The sequence below is a fragment of the Martes martes genome, assembly GCF_963455335.1.
Source record: "Martes martes genome assembly, chromosome: 2".
Lineage (NCBI taxonomy): Eukaryota > Metazoa > Chordata > Mammalia > Carnivora > Mustelidae > Martes > Martes martes.
In genome coordinates, this window is record NC_137889.1 from 119131870 (window position 1) to 119152328 (window position 20459).

At 38.7% G+C, this 20459-nt stretch overlaps 1 protein-coding gene across 1 annotated transcript in view; it reads right to left on the bottom strand.

Moving 5' to 3' along the window:
• TNIP3 (TNFAIP3 interacting protein 3) overlaps nt 1-20089 on the bottom strand; it is a gene marked incomplete at its 5' end in the record, with an annotated part of 162338 nt that extends 142249 nt beyond the window's left edge. The window contains 5 exons of the mRNA XM_080796339.1: nt 12750-13043; nt 14243-14413; nt 16949-17016; nt 17115-17221; nt 19902-20089. Coding sequence (XP_080652465.1) covers nt 12750-13043; nt 14243-14413; nt 16949-17016; nt 17115-17221; nt 19902-20089 — 828 coding nt within the window. The remainder of the gene's footprint in view (nt 1-12749; nt 13044-14242; nt 14414-16948; nt 17017-17114; nt 17222-19901) is intronic.
• Between the last annotated feature and the right edge of the window lie 370 nt (nt 20090-20459).

A 20459-nucleotide genomic window follows, 5' to 3' on the forward strand; every position in this document is an offset into this window, starting at 1 on the left:
ATCATCAGAAAAGTCTTAAAGGACTGGAAGATACCGAGTTCACAGTAGTAGTTACACATTTTCTAATATTCTAAATTTCACTTGAAAGCTCAGATTTTAACATTGGCAAGTGACAGGCTCACTTCCTTCAATTTCAAAAAAAAATCTGTCAAATACCTAAGTCTGAATAGCCATAATTTGCCTGTCATTTCTTTCAAGTAAAAATGTTTCATGAAAAAAAATGGCTAGGTCATCTTGCAATTTAAACAATGACAAAGTGCTTTCTTGAGATGCTCTTGTATTTTGGTACTTACCAAAAATGCTTTGCTCATAATTCCCATATTGTCACACAGAAAATTAAAAATAGGTGTCCTGAAGGATTAAGGTTTAATAAAATCTACAACATTTGCTGCTTCATCGAGGACATTCTTCAGTAAAATTGGCCTTTTTGTTTTGTTCTGTACATAGCAGTGGAAAATGCAATGATGATGATTTGGTGCCATTGTCTTGCTGCATGTACAGGCACCAACAGTTTACCCACCATGACTTTTGTACAATGTCAGCATAGAGTACCTTGGGGACTTCCAGACGTCCACAGATAACACAGTCAGATCACCACTACTAAAGTGAACTTTTTATTCACATCCTTTCTTCATTTGCCTATTGGAGGTTTCCTGGGTATAGGTTCATTATATACTGTAGATAGTAACCTTTTGCTGTATTTGCTATTGAAATTATTTTTTTCATATTATAGTTTTGGTCATGTTTTTATTTTTTATGCACAGATTTTTAAACATTTATATACTCTTATTCATTGGATCTTTTGTGTGTAATGCCAATTCTTGCTTCCTTTTTTATTTAAATTTTATTAATATTTCTGTAGACTCACATGCAGATGTAAGAAATAATACAGAGAGATCCCAAGAAACTCTGAGGTTTCTCTTCAATGGTAACAAATGAGCAAAATAAAATGAAAAAATCTGTTTGCAAAAAATAGTCTAATATTGCAACCATGTTATTGATACAATGTATTGGTTTTATTCAGCTTTCCCAGTTCTATTTGTACTCATTTGTGTGTACTCATTTGTACTCATTGTCTATTTACTTCTACTAATTTTCTCACATGTGTAGGCACCTGTGTCCAGTCAATGTACAGAACAGTTTCATCACCTCAAAAACCCCTTGTGTTTCCCTTCCCACATCCACATGTCTTCTGCCTCCCCTCTTTCCCTACTTTTAACCTCTGAAAACCATGAATCTCTTTTTCATTTCTAAAATTTTCTCAAAAATACTATATGAATGGGGGCACCTGGGTGGCTTAGGTACCTTCAGCTTGGGTCATGACCCCAGGGTCCTGGGATAGAGCCCTGCATGGGACTCCCTGCTCAGCGGGGATTCTGCTTACCTGTCTCCTTCTGCCCCTCCCCTCTTCTTGTGCTCTCTCTCAAATAAACAAATAAAATCTTCTTTAAAAATGCTATATAAATTGAAGCATAGAACATGTAAACTTTTGAAAGTGGCTTTCTTTTGCTCAACATACTTCCCTAAAGATCCTTCAAAATGGTTCTGTTTCAGAGGTCGATTCCTTTTCATTGCTGAGTGGTAGTCCATGGTTACTATGTGCCACAGTTAGTATGTGCCATAGCCAGTCACCCTGTAGGGGTATCTGGACAGATTACAGGTTTTGACTATTACAAATAAAGTGGCTATGAACATGTGTATACAGCATTTTGTTTAAATACAATTTCTTGTTTCTTTAAGATAAATATCCAAGAGTGTAGTTATTGGATAATACTGTAGTTGCACATTTAATTTAGTTTGTATGTATGTGTGTGATGAAAGATACATAACATGAAATTTGCATTTTAAACCATTTTTAAGTGTACAGTTCAGTGGCATTAAGTATGTTCACATTGTTTTGTCCCATTAACAATCTCCAGAGCATTTTCCTCATCCAAAACTAAAACTCATTACCCATTAACCAATAACTCTCCATGACTCCTCCTCCCCAGCCCACACTCTATGACCACTATTCTACTTTTTTGTCTATAAAATGACCATTCTAGATACCCCCTATAAGTAGAATAATAAAATATTTGTTCTTTTGTATCTAGTGTATTTAATTTAGCATCTTTTCAAGGTTTATCCACGTTGTAACATGTGTCAGAATTCCATTCAAGGCTGAATAGTGTATCATTATACATACATATTGTTTTGTTTAACCATTTGTCCATAGATGCATGCTTGCATTGCCTCCACATTTTGACTCTTGTGGATACCATTGGTCTGAATGTGGGTATACAAATATCTCTTTAAGTTCTTGATTTGAATTCTTTTGGGTACATACCCGGAAATGAAATTTCTGGATCATATGATAATTCAGTGTTTAATTTTTTGGTAACCACCATATTGTTCGCCACCATTTCACATTCCCATATGGGTTCCAACTTCTCCATATCCTCACCAGCACTTGTTGTTTTCTGCCTTTTTCTTCTTTAATAGTAGTCATCCTAAGAGTCAAGCATATTTAGTTCTAGTTCAAAGTGCCAACTTGTTTTCCAGAGTGACCGTGCCATTTAACATTCCTAGCAGCAGTGCAGGACTCATTCATGTTCTCTGCATTGTCTTCTGCATTTGGTGTTGTCACTAATTTTTGTATTTCAGAAATTGTGACAGATGGGTAATGATATCTTGTTGTATTTTTAATTTGCATTTCTCCAATGGCTAATTATATTGAACATCTTTTCATTTGCCATCTGTATATTCTCTTTGATAAAATTTCTTTTTATGTCTTTTGTCTATTTTCTAATTGAATTTTTTAATATGGAACTTTGAGAGTGCTTTGTATTTCTAAATACTAATCCTTTATCAGATACATGGTTTGCAAATTTTTTCTCCCAGTCTGTAGCTTTTTCCCCATCTTCTTCACTTGGTGTTTTCCAAAGAAGAAATTTTTAATTTTGATGAAGTTCAGTTTATCAATTTTTTTCTCTTATGCATTGTGCATTGGTGTCAGTCATAAGGACTCTTTGCCTAGCCCTAGATCCTGAAGAAGATTCTTACTGTTTTTTACAAAAATTTTTAATAAACTTTGTAAAACATAATACACGTTATGAACATTTTATGGTTTATGTTTACATTTAAGTCAACAAGTCATTTTGAGTTAATTTTTGTATAAGATGTGAGGTTTGAGTTGAAGTTCAAATTTCTGCTTATGAATTTTCAGTTGCTCTACCAGCATTTATTGAAAAGTTATCCTTCCTCCACTGGATTATTTTTGTATCTTTGTCAAAAATTATTTGAGCATTTTTATAAGGGTCTCTTTCTAGGTTCCCTACCCTGTTCCACTGTTTAAAGTATCTATTCCTCTGCTAATACCGCATTGCCTTGATTACTATAGCCACATACTAACAACAAGCCTTGTCCCACTTTATTCTTCTTTTTCAAGGTTGTCTTAGCTATTCTAAGGCCTGTACCTATTAATATAAATTTTGGAGTAAGCTTGTCTATGTTTACAAAAAAAAAAAAAAAACTTGCTAGGATTTGAATAGTAATTGCATTGAACCTATAGATCAACTTGGAGGAATTTATACCTTTACTATGTTGAATTTCCCAGTCCATGAACAGAATAGGTCAATCTTACTAGGTTTGCTTTTAATTTTTTTCATAAGTCATTTATAATTTTCATCATATGGATCCAAAATGTTCTTTTTTAATATATTTTTTAAAATATTTCATTTATTTACTTGAGAGAGAAAAGAGAAAGAGAGAACACAAAGGGAGAGGGACAGATTCCCCACTGAGCAAAGATACCAATGCAGGACTCGATTCCAGGACCCCTAAAATCATGACCTGAGCTGAAAGTAGACACTAACTGAGTCACCCAGGTGTCCCCTGAAATGTCCTTTTAAGAGTATACCTAAGCATTTCTTTTTTTGGGGGGGGGTAATTTTAAATGGCATTAAATTCCTAATTTTGACTTCAAGATGTGTAATTGTTTGTGTACAGATATATGATTGATTTTTGTGTGTTGATCTTGTAATCTGTGACCTTGCTGAATTTATATATTAGTTCTAGGATTTTTTTTTTGGTGGGTTCCCTAAGATTGTGTTTGTAGACAATAATGCAATAATGTCTCTGTAAATAGGAAAAATTTTATTTTTTCCCTTTCCACATTATATGCCTTTTATTTCTTTCTCTGACCTAATCGTAGTTGCTAGAACATCCAGGACAATGTTGAATAAGAATGGTGAAAGTGTACCTATTTCTACTGCTTTTAAATTCAGACAACTTTCTCCCTTCAGAGATTTGATAATAATGGTTTCTATGTTCACCTAATTTTGTTTCTACTTTATTTTTTCACACTACTTATGTGATCTTTAGAATTATTTAAACCCCTTCAACTTCAACATTTTCTTCTATAAAATGGGGCTATTAACATTGGTCACTAAAGTTAATAGAAATGAATGAATAAAATAATATAAATAACTCAAACATAATTTTTTTCAACAAACAATTGTTGGTCTTTGAGAGGTGTAAAATAATAGTGCTTTACCCAGCCCAAGTTTAGTAGCGGTTAGAAGAAAATTGTAGAAGTCAGGCAGATGAAATAAAAATAAAGCCTTTACTACTGATAAAGCTTTGTTGATGGATATGGCTTGGGGTGGAAGGCAAATGACACTTCTGTTCTCTCTGCAAAACTCACCTTGAAATATATACTTTCTACCACCCCTGAAAGAAATAGCCTCCAAAGTAGAAGCGCTTGTCCAGGCTTACACTGGTCTGCAGGAAAGAAGAAAGGAACAAAATATAGGGCTTTTGATAGGTTACCACCATCTGTATGAGAAACATGAACCAATGGCTATTAACAAATCAACCAGGTAACATTCTCAGACATTTGAGGACTGTTTCCTGAATGGTAATGATTATTGCCTCTGCTATCACATAGTAGTAATAAGCTAAATAAAGTTGGAATTTATATTAGTACATTGCATAAAGAGAGGATATAATAGCTTTTACTTCCAACTATACCAATTCACAAGTTACTTTTTTCCAGACATGTATCTTTTAACTCCCTTAAAAAAAAAATTACAATATGTTTTAGGGCTTGGATCAATTTGTAACTCTATTTCCAATTGTGTTGCTAATACTATAGTTTTTACCTTTATGTATTTTAGTAGCCTGTAAAACTAGCTTCTCTCACACACTCTCACTACTAAATACATGATTTATTAGAAACTTCTTGCTACCATTTCCTGAATATTCTTTCAGATAATCTGTATCTATAAGATATAACTTTCTATCAGTCCCAAAATAATTTTCTCTTTTCTAATAATAGCTTTGATCCGTTGACCCATTCAATGAACTTGGGACCTGAAAGATGACATTGGTTTTTTTAGGAGGAAGCTGAAGTTCAATTCCATTGCCTCAATATTATATTCTGCTTTTGAAACTGTTAATATATAGTTATAGGTTTTTCCATTTACAATGTGAACTCATCCACCACTCCTTGTGCTTTAAAGAACCCCCAATTTTCTCTCCTGCTGACAGGGTTTGAGGTCATTCAGACACAGAGAAATTCAAAGCTACTGTGATAATTTAGATACAACTACTATTTGCAAGTAATATGTAGTTGTTACTGTAATAAAAACTAGAGATACAAATGCTTGCAACAATTGTGTTAGGTTAAGAATGTTACTGAAGCAAAAACTGAAACTCCGAAAGACAATTTACTTATAACTCAAGGATTTCTGGCTACTACTCCAGGGGAGAGATAGAAAGATGAACCATTCATTGTGCGCATTAATTAATGTAGAATTCTTGCTATCAATTAAGCTTGCCAAAATGTCACCATGATAGGATAATATTATCCTCAGTAAGTCTTGCCCTTGTACAGTTTCCTTCTCTTTCAGTATGGGTGGACCCTGTGAATGTGATGAGATAAGCACTCGAATATCGATTATCGTGGGTTTTTCTTCCAGAAATCCCACCAAGTCTTCACAGTGAAGAGTTAGGAAAGATCTCATTATGTATCTGACAGAGGGAAAGGAAAAGTAACCATTTTGAAAGATGCTCAGAGCATTCTCCATAAGAAAGAGCTACTATCCAGGTGAAAATGCTTTACCAAAGCCTCATCCCACCAGCTCAAAGAGCAGTAACTAACTTCAGTTCCCTCCAGCCATCTTGTCTCACCTAAAAAGGGGGAAAAAAAAAAATCTAAGGAACACTTGTAAAGGTCATAGCCTGGGGCACTGGCCCACTAAAAGACTGAGATTTAATCATAAGATTATAGAATGCTTTCCCTTTTAATATCTTACCATCAAAGCAATAAGACTTCCGAATAATAACAGTGGATTACAGCTAAAAGAGCTTCAAGCCTCAGACTATTTAACAAAGAATTTCTAGGAATACCTAAAGACACAACAGGGGGACAAAAACAAGAATGCTAGAGGAATTTAAAGTTTCTGATATCTATAGCTCCAAACCAACAATAAACATAATTCAATTTCTAGCCATATTAACATGAAACTACACAAAAAAGTTTTTTTTTAAGATTTTATTTATTTATTTGACAGAGAGAGAGATCACAAGTAGGCAGAGAGGCAGGCAGAGAAAGAGAGGGAGAAGCAGGCTCTCTGCTGAGCAGAGAGCCTGATGTGGGGCTTGATCCCAGGACCCCAAGGTCATGACCTGAGCTGAAGGCAGAGGCTTAACCCACTGAGCCACCCAGGCACCCCACAAAAAAGTTCTTTAGATCAGTTATTACCCTAAGCATTATGTCTGGCTTTCGACAAAAAATGGCAAGGTATGCTAAATGGCAAAAAGAAACACAGTTTCAAGGGACAAAGCAATCTTCAGAACCGGACACAGATATAACACAGGGGATTTAAAATAATTATTAATATGTTAAGAGCTCTAATGGAAAACATAGACAACATAAAAGAACATAAGGTTAATGTAAGCAGAGAGATGGAAACTCTAAGAAAGACCTAAAGAAGTGCTGGAGAAAAAAAAAAAAACTATAATTGAAATAAAGAATGCATTTGATGGGCTTATCAGCAGATGGGTACATGGCCAAAGGAAGAATCAGTGAGGTTTAAGATATGTCAGTTGAAACTTCCAAACTGAAATACAGAGAAAAAAGAATGAAAACAAAAACCAGGACATTCAAGAACTGTGGAACAATTTCTAAAGGTGTAACATATGTATAAATGCCCTGTTAGAAAAAAGCAGAAGAGATATTTAAAGCAATAATGGCCAGGAATTTTCCAAAATTAATGACAGACACATAGCCATAGATCCAGGAAGCTCTGAGAACATCAAGCAGAATAAATACCAAACAAAAACAAACTATACATAGGCATATCATATTCAAATTACAGAAAATTAAAGACAAAGAGAAAGCCAGACAAAGATACCACAAAACTACAGGTCAGTATCTCTGATGAAAATAGATGCAGGAATTCTCAACGAATAATAGCAAACCAAATTGAATGATACATTTTTTATTAACATATAATGTATTATTTGTTTCAGGGGTACAGATCTTTGATTCATCAGTCTTACACAATTCACAGCACTCACCATAGCATATACTCTCCCCAATCTCCATCACTCAGCCACTCCATCCTTCTCATCCTCCTCCCCTCCAGAAACCCTCATTCTCTATGATTGAGTGAGATTTATTTCAAAGATTTGAGGATGATTCAACACCCACAATGTGGAGAAAAGGGAACCCTTATGCACTATTGGTGTGAATATAAATTGGTGCAGCCATTAAGGAAAACAGTATAGATGTTGCTCAAAAATTTAAAAATAGAATTACAGGGGCATCTGGGTGGCTCAGTGGGTTAAAGCCTCTGCCTTCAGCTCAGGTCATGATCTCGGGGTCCTGGGATCGAGCCCCACATTGGGCTCTCTGCTGAGCAAAGAGCCTGCTTCTCCCTCTCTTTCTCTGCCTGCCTCTCTGCCTACTTGTGATCTCTGTCTATCAAATAAATAAATAAAATCTTTAAAAAAAAAACCACCCAAGTTTATAGATACAGAGAACAGATTGATAGTTACAAGAGGCAGGGATTGTGTGGAGGAAAAATGCGTGAGGGGAGTCAAAAGGTATAAACTTCCAGTTCTAATTTAAATAAGTTATGATAATGTACAGTATGGAGACTGTAGTTAGTAATACTGCATTTCATATTTGAAAATTCCTGCAAGAATAAGTCTTAAAAGTTCTCATCATAAGAAAAATTAATGCTATAAATACATATGGTGAAGGGAGTTTAACTAGACTTACTGTGGTGATCCTTTTGCAATATATATACAAAAATGAAATCATTATGCTGTACCAATAATGTTGTGTTTCACTTATACTTCAATTTAAAAAATGGATAAAAGGACCAAGGTTTTTAAATTTTACTGGTGCTGATCTGTACAGACTGGATTTCATGTCCTCCAATGATACAGGTAATCAAATACCGGCATTTCCTAGGCATATATGTGGGCTCCCTGGCAACCTCTGAACTGCAGTCAGGTAGTAAACTCCCTGACTGACCCAGATGACACCTCCTCAGCTCCTGTCTCTAGTGGTTTACCCCTGGAGTAATCCTGCCTTTGCAGGAGATCACCACTGAGAGTAACAGTTTCAAGAAGCTTGAGTTTAATTACCTTTAACGGTACCTGCTTAGCCAATGGGAAACTCCTCCACATTCTTGCCAGAACATTTTCTCTAAGCGGGGTTGCCTTCCTTACTTCCCGTCTCCTTGCCTTGACATTATAAGCTATTCCCTCCAGCCTCCTGACTTAAGAGTTCTTGAGATAGAAGAAGGCACCAGTTCTATGTTCACATTTCCTAATCCTAGGGAACACCCATCAGTTTCTCTTAAAAGCTCTTCCCACTGCACTCCTTCTTTGCCTGAATAGAGATAGTTGTCAGATTTTGAGAATTTAGAGGGTTCTTCTTTGGGAAGTCCCATAGGCTTAAGGCAAGGATGGGAAGAAAAATCTGTATGTTCTCCACCCCTGTATAATCTCTTCCTTTAATTCTCCCAAAGAAGTAGATGTCAGGGTGAACATACAAAGGACCGAGTTAGCCACCTCTGAGTAGATCCATAGAAATATGTCTTGCAGCTTTATTTAGAAAGCGAGGGTACCTATAACCCATTCTCCATAGCTTTAGAGCCCTAGAAGTATTCTAGGACAACAGAATAATTGTCTTTCCTTCTGGGCTTTCTCTCCCTGAATAATGCCTACTACTGATGAGAAAGTAGCTGTATATGATACATATTGCTAGACAGTAATCTATGAGCTTTACATGTATGAATGCCTGATACCTTCTTTTTCCAGACTAAAAGGATTTAAGTCATCTTACCAAGAGATATACAAAGCAAAAACATAACATAAATTAGAACTGATGTAAAGAGATACGAAGGCAGTAACATGGATTGAAGCCAGAAATAAGGCTAATCTGCAAATGTACTCCATGAAATTCTTAATATTTGTAAAACAGAGAACTCAATTTTGGCTTTAATTTTTTGTTGTGGGAGGAAAAAAAAAAACCTCGAAAGGGAAGCATGATCAGCTCCATCAGTTATCTAAAAGATCAACGCTTAGCAAAAAGGCTGAGAAGGTTGTCCTCGGGATTTTCATTAGGAAGAGACTCTAAAATGTAATCCACAATTTCTCAACAAGTAAACTCTTAGCTCCATGGCTGACTAAGGGTGATTAATTAATGTTTTTCCTTTCTTCCTGTTTTGTTCTATGATACTCCCCAGGCTTGAGTATAGAAAGGAAAAAAAAATGGTATTGAAGCTTTAGGAAAATCAGGTAGAATGCCCTTTGAACACAGTTAAAAATCAACATAGATCTTGTACTAGGGAATTTTCAAGTTTAAATAATCTTTCTTAGGAATTAGTTCTTCAGGTAACAATTATAATCTAACTATAATCTATAATCTAATTGTCAATAATCTAACAATAACTCACAGAATTTTAATATGTAAACACTTTTGCTTCTTAAACTTAGCAGAATTTGTAAGAATTAAAATGTCCCCAAAACACATTTACTATAATTTGTATAAGAACAAAAAACTTGCTACTTAATAAGTATGCAAACATGCGGCATTCTCTAGGTAGCAGAAAATGAGATTGTTTTATCTCTTGTTATGAGTATTTCTTAAACCCAGTTCAATAGTTGAAATGTCAAATTACTCACCCAAATTATTAAAAATCGTAATTGAATAATGCTAGAAACCAATTTCCTTTGCAGAGAAAATGTTTGAAGTTCTCATAGGATACAGAACAAAGCTATTAGAATGGGCTGCTCTGGGGTTATTTGGTTGTCATGATCTAAAGAAAGGATTTGGCAGGGTCTTAACTTTCAAATCTTTATTCTGCTACTTACAAATACACCAGCTTCTTGGAAAGTACATGGTTAAAGTATACACTAATCAAACTAACCTTGCTTGATTACCGGCTGGAGTAGATCTAAAATCATTATTTTCATGCCAATCCTAATGATGTAGCCTCCATGACTTGTAAGCATGGAGACGGCCCCTGGTTACTCATTCTGTGGCTCCATTTCCCTGATCCTATTTCAGGCCCTTCTTGGTCTTCCAGCAACGTAGTGTAGCTATCTGAAGGAGCAGAAGTTTTGGGGAGAGAAAGGGATTTCTAAAGGAATAGCATTTGCCTTTGTCCAGTTTTATTCAACCCCCCCCCCCCAAATTCTATCTCCTTATTGGTTATCTATTTGAGAGTCCATAAAAGTTCAATTTTTCTTTGACTTGATTTTAGAGAACTTCCCCCGCATGGTGTGGAAAAGAGACTGGAAGGAGAAGACTGGCATGACCCAGCGCCTGAAGGCTAAAGTGTGTCTCACACAATGTTGCGGGAGGAGTCTAGCTTACAGCATCTGCCCGCTCATGTTTAGAACATGACCCTGATAGGGGTAAGTGATAAAGTTCAGATCCCTTATCAACTGATGAATTGAATGGGTTTATCTCGAAGGAGAATGATCAGGAATTGACTGCACTTTTTCTCTCACCCCAGCCTTTAGGCATTTTCACTGTGGGACATAGCCCTCGAAATCATCTTAGACAGGCCCCAGAGTTTTCAGTTATGCCTCTTCCTAGTAATTACAACTTGTTTTCAGGCTTTAAAACTTCCTAGCCTAATCCAATGCAGAAGTTCAATTTTAGACTCTTAGAGTCAATACACTAATTTCACAGTGTCAATTTTGCCCTGTGACTTGGAAACTTCCGTGAGGAAAAGGGAAGAGTTGTTCTTCCTACTGCCTTTCCAACTCTGCGACATTCATGTCTTGCTTCCTTCTCTTGCATATCATGGCCAGAAGATACAGGGAGGGGAAAGGCACAAAGTTCCAGAGGTTCCTATAACTGGTTGATAGGAGTGCCCTGTAAGACAGGCAGAGCCAAATGCCCTTTGGGCACATTTCTGATTTTCATTGGGAGGCTTCCTGTGTAGCTTTCCAAAAACCGTGAACGACTTTTGGTTAATTTCCAAACAAGGCAACATGCAATCTTCCCTTTCTTTGCTCAGTAGTTACATTCCTGCAAAATCAGGCTTTGTTAAAATGGTGCCAGAATTTCCAGGTGTTTACATGTGCAATGGAGTTAAGTTCTGGGTTTAGAGAACATCCAGTGAAATACTGGAAGATTGTGGGAGGAGCGGGACAATTCTTCACTGTGTGGGACTGCCCTGTGCACTGTGGGATGTCAAGCATACCCACCTCCTCCCACTAACTGGCAGAGGCAGCAGTCCTACCCCCCTTGACAGCCAAAATTACCCCCTCAAATTTCTGGAAATTCCCCGGTGAGGAGTTGTACACCCTCATCGAGATCTCCAGTGGTTAATCTTTGAATGTGGGGACAATTATCACCCCCTGTCCTCAATCTGTGCCTTTAGCTGAATCTCAAAGACAAAAGTCATGACTGAGAAAACCACCACTAGGGGTTTCAGATTAACCTACACCTATGGTGCTATGTGCTAAGAATATACATTCTCACAAAATTGGATTAGGTTAAACTTTTACAAGTGACCAAAATCCAAACATTTATCTGAGGTCGTTCAACTAATAAATGGTAGCATCGGAATTTGAGTCATACTTTTCTGATTCCAAAACATGAAAATAACTAAACTATCTTTATGGAAGAAAAACCAGAGCAAGAGAAAACAAAGATCACATTATAAAATGGAACCAAGGATTAAGCTTATATTCATAAAACGTCTGCCATAAGGTTCAATGCAGCACCCGAGGACAGATCACAAATTTTGCTCTGAAATGACAAGAGGGAAATATTCTCATCCACATGATTCACAAAATCTAAAAGATAAACTAGAGAGAGTCACTCTCTCTAACTTTAATCCTGCCTTTCTGAATTCTGTGGCTTTAATTACCTATTGGCCTCGTTTAGCACTCAGTATACATTAGTTCGTACAGTTATTTACCTTGATGCATGTTTTCTCTCCTTGCCTTCACTGTGTGCTACTTGGAGCAGAGACCCTTTCTTTTTGCTTTCCATTTTCTAGTACGGACATAATAGAAGGTCTATGTCCAGTAAGTCTTTTTTTTTTTTTTTCCATTTTGTTGTTATTGTAAGAAACTCTAATATGTAACATAGACATAATGGAGCTGTCCTAACTGATGCGGAGGTAGCAGTCCAAGGCCCCTTCCTTCATCTCCCTGTGTCCACACACACAAACACGCACACCACACACACACACAAGGGGCACACACGGGCCCCTTCCCCGCCACACCCCGTTGCAGGCACATGAAACCCCATAGAGCACACTTTCAGGAGGGAGCACAGGCTGTGCAGTCTTAGAAGGATGATCAGCAGCCGCGTTCCTCTCCAGCACCGCTCTTCCCAAACGCAGGGCTGGGCTCCGCAGGGCAAGGTGGAAAGCATTTTCACCGCTGCTTGTCCCTTGGTGCTTCATCAGACCTCGCTGGCTTTCACTCTGCCCACTCCTCTCTAAGTTGTTCTCCCACTGAAGTCTTTCCAGTTCTACCCCATGAATGTGCTCTTTGCTCCCTAAGGGGCTCTCCAACTGATGAATAGCATGTCACCAAAAATCAATGAAAACCTGTTACCAAAAGCTCATTTGCTGAACCATTAAGGATGGTTTTCCTCAAGATTTTCTCTTTGTTGTGCCTTCCCTACTCCTGTCCCTGACTCTCTCCACGCCTTGAACTTTGCCGCTCACCTTCCCCCGCTCCAACCCCTATGTCTGCCCCAACATCTGGCCTTGCCTCTCCCTCTTCTGTATCTTCATGCCATCCTATTCTCACTTCATGTTATCATTTAGGGAGGAAAGAGTTATTTAGCCAATTGGCTTTAAATGAATGTGCTTTGGCTATTTGATTTTCAATGAATTGATTATTCAGAGCACTGCTTTTTTTTTTTTTTTTTTTTTTTTTTTTTTTTTTTTTTTTGTCTATTGGCTGTCAGTAGACTTGATTTTTTGAGAACTTCCCCAGAGCTCACTTTGAAAAGTATTGTAGAAGATTGATGTTGTGAAAAAAATGATGGTGCTCTCAATTCTATAAGCTCTCTAGAGCCTGCGTTCTCGTCTCTGTCCTCAGTAGTGCTCACTGGTATCCTGAATCTCCTTGGCTCTGGCCTGGCTCCACACTGTTCCCACATTGCTGTTAAATTCTTTTTAAAATGCAGAAGTAACTATATCTCTTATCTGCTTAAACTATTCTAGTGGTTTCTTCTTTTTTTTTTAGATTTTATTTGTCAGAGAGAGAGAGGGAGAGCACAAGCAGAGGGAGCAGCAAGCAGAGGGAGAAGCAGGCTCTCTGCTGAACAAGGAGCCTGAGGTGGGATGTGATTCCAGAACCCTGGGATCACAACCCAAGCCAAAGGCAGTCGTTTAGCCAACTAAGCCATCCAGGTGTCCTTATTCCAGTGGTTTCTTTTTTTAAAAATTTTTTAAAGATTTTTGTTTATTTATTTGACACAGAGAGAGAGAGTACAAGCAGGGGGAGTGGCAGGGAGAGGGAGAAGCAGACTCCCTACAGAGCAGGAAGCCCAATATGGGGCTTGAACCCAGGACCCTGGAATCATGCCCTGAGCCAAAGGCAGATGCTTAACTGACTGAGCCACCCAGGTGCCCCTCTATTGGTTTCTTAATATCTATAGGGTAAAGGCTAAATCCTTAAAGCACTATAACAAACTCTTCTATGACACTCTATTCCTGATTATCTCAATCTAATTTTATGCCCTACTTGTGCCCTGTATTACCATCTGTTGAACAACTTGCAGTGCATAGCAAGACTTTTGTGGACCAGGAGGAACCTTCCCATGCTGTTCCTCCCGCTTGGAATACCCTTTATAGTCTATCCTCCTGACACATATGCCTTCCTTGCTTTGATGAAGGATCATGGTACTAACTGAAGTTTCAGTTGCCCTGTGCTAGGTAATAAATAATCCCCAAATTTTGGTGGATTACAACCATAATCATTTATCTCATGCTGTCTTACAGATTAACTGGAGAAGAGCCCTGTGTCAGACGGTGTCTCTGATTATGGGACCTGTGACTACTTCGGGCCTATTTTTCTCCTGGTGAAGGACAGGTTCGGAAAAGCAGTCAATCACTAAAATAAGTTTAAAGATTTTTAACATTCCACTGCTTGGTGCAAGGTACATGGCAAAGCACAAAATCAACGGAGTGGAAAAGTATACTCTCCCCATTCAACAGCCAGAGTCACAGCACCATTGGCCCTTGAACAACACAAGTTTGAACCCCGTGGGTCCATTTATGTGTGGATTTCTTATAGCACAGTATTATAAGTGTATTTTCTCTTCCTTATGATTTTCTTAGAAATATTTTTTTAAAGATTTTATTTATTTATTTGACAGAGAGAGATCACAAGTAGGCAGAGAGGCAAGCAGAGAGAAAGAGAGGAGGAAGCAGGCTCCCTGCCCAGCAGAGAGCCCAATCCAGGACTTGATCCCAGGACCCTGAGATCATGACCTGAGCAAAAGACAGAGGCTTAACCCACTGAGCCACCCGGGCACACTCTTCCTTATGATTTTCTTAATAACACTTTCTTTTCTCTAACTTACTTTACTATAAGAATACAGTACATATAACATACAAAATGTGTGTTAACTGACTATTTATGTTATTGGTCAACAGCAGGTTAGAAGTGGTTAAGCTTTGGGGACATCAAAAGCTATCCATGGATTTTTGACTATATGGTGGGGGGCGTGCCCCTAACCCCCACGTTGTCCCAGGGTCAACTGTAATGTCTCATGAAAAGTGGCATGGATACATAATTTTTTTTTTAGAGAGACAGTGAGGACCTGGGAGCTATAATTCAGTTGGTACTGGTTATCTTCTTCAATTCCCCCCAGACCCTCAACAGAAAGATTGCTTTTTTCTTGTGGATCCACGTCACCATAGACATAAGTTCATGATAGCACCTTTAACATGCTTAGTAAATTTCCTTCTTGAAATGCCTTTCTTCTTCCATTTGATGGTAAAACCATGTTTATTCACCTTTGTGTTCTTGAGGTTTATCACAGACCCTGGCACACATTTAAAAAATAGTTATTGAATTAATTACTTAATTTTGTCACTACATACATTGAGCAAAAGAGCATAAACGAATATAAAGAGTCTAAATGGGTTGTGTAAACTCTTGACCACAAGAAGAAAAACAAGTTGTAGATCATTAAATCAAGTTCATAAAGAAAGGAAGGCCTTTTACTATACATCTGTCTTTGAGAGGATAAAATAAAGATATCCAAAGCCAAAGACAGCTGGGACAGGGTGCTTGGTTTCTTGGGAGCATATGGGGCAGTTACTCAAGGCTGGCTTAATGCAGACATGAGTGGATTTGCTGCGGGAGAGAAGGAAGCTCCCTTACAGAGAAAATGTGGTGAGGGTCTGTTAGGAGGAGGAATTCTTAAATGAAAAAAATAATCCTCAGACCAGATTTATGAGACTATTCTGTGTAGCCCTTTAAAAGACGAAGTAGTTACTTAAATAAAAAATCAGTCTGCTGGAGAAAAAGAAAAAGGGGCATTGATTATATGTCTTTGTAGATAATGCAACAAAAATATCTCTGAAAGATTGTATAGTGTGTATAAGCTAGGATTAAATAAATTTGTAAAACTTCGTTTTAGTTAAAATAATTTTTTAGGGACACCTGGGTGGCTCAGTCAGTTGAGCAGCTGCCTTTGGCTCAGGTCATGATCCCAAGGTGTTGTGATCCTGTCCCGCACTGGACTCCTTGCTCAGCGGGGAGCCTGCTTCTTCTCTCTCTGCCTCTGCCTACCACTCTGACTGCTTGTGCTCTCTCTCTCTGACAAATAAATAAAATCTTAAAAAAATTATTTTTATACTTTTAACAGTCCATAACTTATCTGCACATGAGTGCAATTATCCATGTTTACTCAAACTCTTTCTTGTCAATATTAATCATGATTTCTTCTTTTTACCAAGTCATCACTTATTATATTTCATTAAACTAAAGTGGATTGTGCAAGATCGGGGAAAGATTTTTGAATCAGTAAGAAACTAAAGAATAAAATATCAAATTCTTCTGAATTCTTCTTTTCTTCACAAGACTTATTTTCCCTGTATCCCAAGTCCAAGAAGGAAGAGACTAGAGTGGGAGAGAATTAACTTACTGTAATCCTCTCAGTCAAGGCTTCAGTACTTTTTTCACCACTGTCCTTAAATCAGCAAAATTTTTGCTGTGGAATTAGAAGCCAAGAAAGACCTCAAAGTAAGAGTTTGGATTGCTTAACAAAGTCCCAATTTCCTTTGGGTTTAAGTCTTTAATCTTTCCTATTGGGGAAAAACAAAACAAAAAAAACAACTTAGTCTCCCCTAAACTCCCAAATTTCTAGCAACAGTTTCTTGCTTTTAGCGTCCACTTCCTCACCAATTCACGTCTCCATTTACGTCTCAACCCGCCTGGATACGATTTCCACTACCTTCAGTTCACCAAATCTGCTTTCATCGTAATTGCCAAAATCTCCTTGGGCATTCTCGGGAATCAGCGCTTAAAAGTCAGTTTTCCTCACCCGTCCAACTCTGCATCTTTTCTCCTCTACAGAATATTTTCTCTATGACTTATCATCCCTCTTTCCTGTCTCCTACCTCTGGCCCTGGCTTTGGTTCCTATCTCTTGGCTGACATATTCATATTCATATTCATATGAATATTCATCGTGGCAAGTGAGACACTGCCCACCCTGGCCCCCAGCCCTGAAGGAAAGGGCGTCACAGCCCACCAGACATATCTATATGGTGCTTTCCCAAAAAGCTCAAGTTCATTTTATTCCTTAGGGCATAGGGTGACATCACCGTCCACCCAGCTGACCAAATCAGAAATGTGGAAATCCTTCCTGGCTCCTTTTTCCTTCTCTGCCCATTACTTCCAATCAGTTATTAACTGGTTTTCCTTCCTTAACATCTCTTGAATCAGTCTGTATCTTTTTGTCTTAACCACTATTTGAACAGGTCAGGCTATTATTATCTCTCACCTGACTTACTGCCTCGGTTACTGACCAGCTCACCCCCAGCCTCAGCAAACCCCAAACCTTGTCTATGCTGAAAATAGGATTTTTTTTTCTTCAATACAGATCGGATTTTGTTACATCCCTGCTTTAAACCTTTCCACCATTTCCTATTGTCCTCACGATATAATCAGTAAGTCTTAAATTGCTATAAGGGACCTCATGATCCAACTCAAATTTGTCTCTGGTCTCATCAAATACCATGCCTGCCAAGCCGTTTCTCACACAAAATTAATTTTTCCAGACATACTGAATGGCCTTCATTTTCTAAAATGCTTTCTCTTGCCAGGACTTTAAATGAGCTGCTTCCTTTGTCCTCCAGACACCACCCTTCCTCGCATCAGCTCAAATAACCTCTCCTTATGCTCCCCTTCCTGACTCACACCAAGAGGTAGCCATTTCCCATCTTGATGTCCACAGCTGTCTGCATTTTTCCTTGTAGCACAGCACTTTTCACGCTATTCTGATTATTTTGCTTGATTATTTATCATCCCTACTTCTCTGTAAGTTCCTTGAAGGCAAGGAATATATCTTATTCCTTGTTAAATCTTCAGTGCTCATTAAATATTTGCTGAATGAATATAGACATGAAGATAAAATGAAAGGACTGATAAGAAGCTAGATGTACGAAAATGAAATTAAAGTCCTTTGGTTATCCTCTGCGAAGAACACAGTGCTCAATATCTTGAAGGTTTCTATAAAAGTTCTTTATCTTACAACTCACAAAGGGTAGTTTAAAGAAATCAACCTACCTTTCTTAAACAACACACATATGCTTAATGCATTCCTTTATTTTGTCTGCTTCTCAGTAAAATGTAACTTCCACTTTGATTCTCGATGTAAAAGGAATCTTGTGCATTTATCTACACCACCTAAGTTTTGCTATTGTGTACACTGAACTCCAGGGACCTCATGCACAGTGGCTGTGTGGTGTAGTTACTTGGGAGCACGGACTCTGAAATGGGACTATGGGTTTCAGTCTTGGCTTCTCCACACCCTGCTGTGTGATCTGTGGCAAATTATTCAAATTCTGTGTTTAGTGTCTTCACCTGTGAAATGGAAATAATGGGGTTATTGAAACGTTTAAACGAGTTACTGGATGTGAAGCACTAAGAGCAGGATCCAGTAACTAGTAAATACTAGGCATGTATTGTTATTTGCGCATAGTTAATGCTTTCAACACTCCTTATTCTCGGACTGCAACTGCCTCTCTCACATTCATCAGTAACTCCTTGTGGACAGGTACTGTGGTCTAAACTGCTTTCTCCTCCTAAGCACCTAGACTAGGAGGAGGAGCATTGTAGTTCACTGAATCTTGATTATGATTTAATTTGTAACCTGGGTGTACTCATTCACCAACTCAGGATACAAATATGTTCACACCTCTTGGTTGTGCTCAGTTCATCAAGGCTCCTTTCATTTGCTCTCAGGACTTATGCCCTCTAGAAGGAGCTTCATGTCCAAATACAGGCAGTGCCTGCTGCATGGCTACTTGGATCCTGTGTGCATTGGTGGCTGTGATTGCATTTGTGCAAGATTTCCTTGCTGGCCCTGATCCCTATCCAAGCCTTGATGGTGCCCAGCTAGGCTTCAAGATTAGACCTACAAGCTCAGTCACTGTCCTCAAGCACTATAATCTACTGGAGGGTCTTCCTATCTTGAACAACACTTGTGCAAGAATCAGCCCCAGGTCAAGGATTAACGGGGGCTGCCAGGGCCCCTGAGGAAGCCAGAGAAAGAAGAGGGGATGGTATATGGGCTGTTAGAGGGCACAGCTGAGCCTGGAGAATGAAGGGAGGAACAGAACAGACCCAGCAGCCATCTCCCACTCCTAAAGCAGGGATAGTATTTTGAGGAAAATAGACTGCTGTGTTTCATTTCCTCCTACGAATCCTGCTCCCTCGAAGTCCCTAGGCTAAGTCCTGAGGTCCCTGTAGGAAAGGAGAGGGCAGAGCCCTCCAAGAGTAGGTCTACCATTAACCTTGCCTCTTAGAGGTAGCCTTCTCTAGGCTACAGCAAGACAATAGTAGTGATGCACAGTCTTTATCAAAATATTAGAAAAAAAATCCAAACTTATTCTAACTTACTTATTAAATATATCAAAAACCTGGCCTGGTAGATCTAATCCTTAAGTTCTTTCATAAGGAAATTCCTTACCTGAGAGAAAGAAGAATGGGAGGGTCTGCCTCTTACTGTTTTGCTGGCTTGTGTGAGAATGGGCATCGGAGACAAAACAGGTAGAGTGATGCCATTTCCAGAAGTCCTGTCTCTGAGCAGGAGTTCTGAATGTAGAAGGCATGCTAAATAATTTTAAGGCAATGCACAACACACGCACGTGCGCGCGCACGCACACACACACACACACACACGCTGTTGCTGCTCTTGCTGCTGCCACCACCACCAACAGAGACTTGGGATCCCCAACTGATTGCCACATGGCCAGAGTCAAGGTTCTAGAGGCCCCATAAAACTCTTTGTGGCACGAATGTGTTAAACTCATCTTGCGTTCTCTCAGGAGGGACGTGGACGGTAGCCAGTAGTCCAGGCCGGTCAGCATAGGTGAAGGAGGAGTGTCACAGTCACACAGGCAAATGACCCTGGATCCAAGGCCACAAGCTGATTTGGAGCCCAACCTCAGGAATAGAAATTGAGCCAGTCAGAGCCAAAGTAGGGCCAAGTGAAGAAAGAGGAGCCCTGAGAGAGCTGAGTTCATTTGCCAAAAAATTCAGCTTTCTACACCAGAGGTTGTACAGTAATCAGTGGAAGGAACATTGTATGGCGACAGAAAAGGTGAGAGGGTTGCAGGGACTGATGCGGGGATCCCCGACACTCCCTCTTCTCTGTTGCTATGAGGCTATGCAGGCTCCCCACTCCCCACCACACACTGTTGGGGAATCTATCTGTCTATCTGTTGGGGTCTCCCTGTC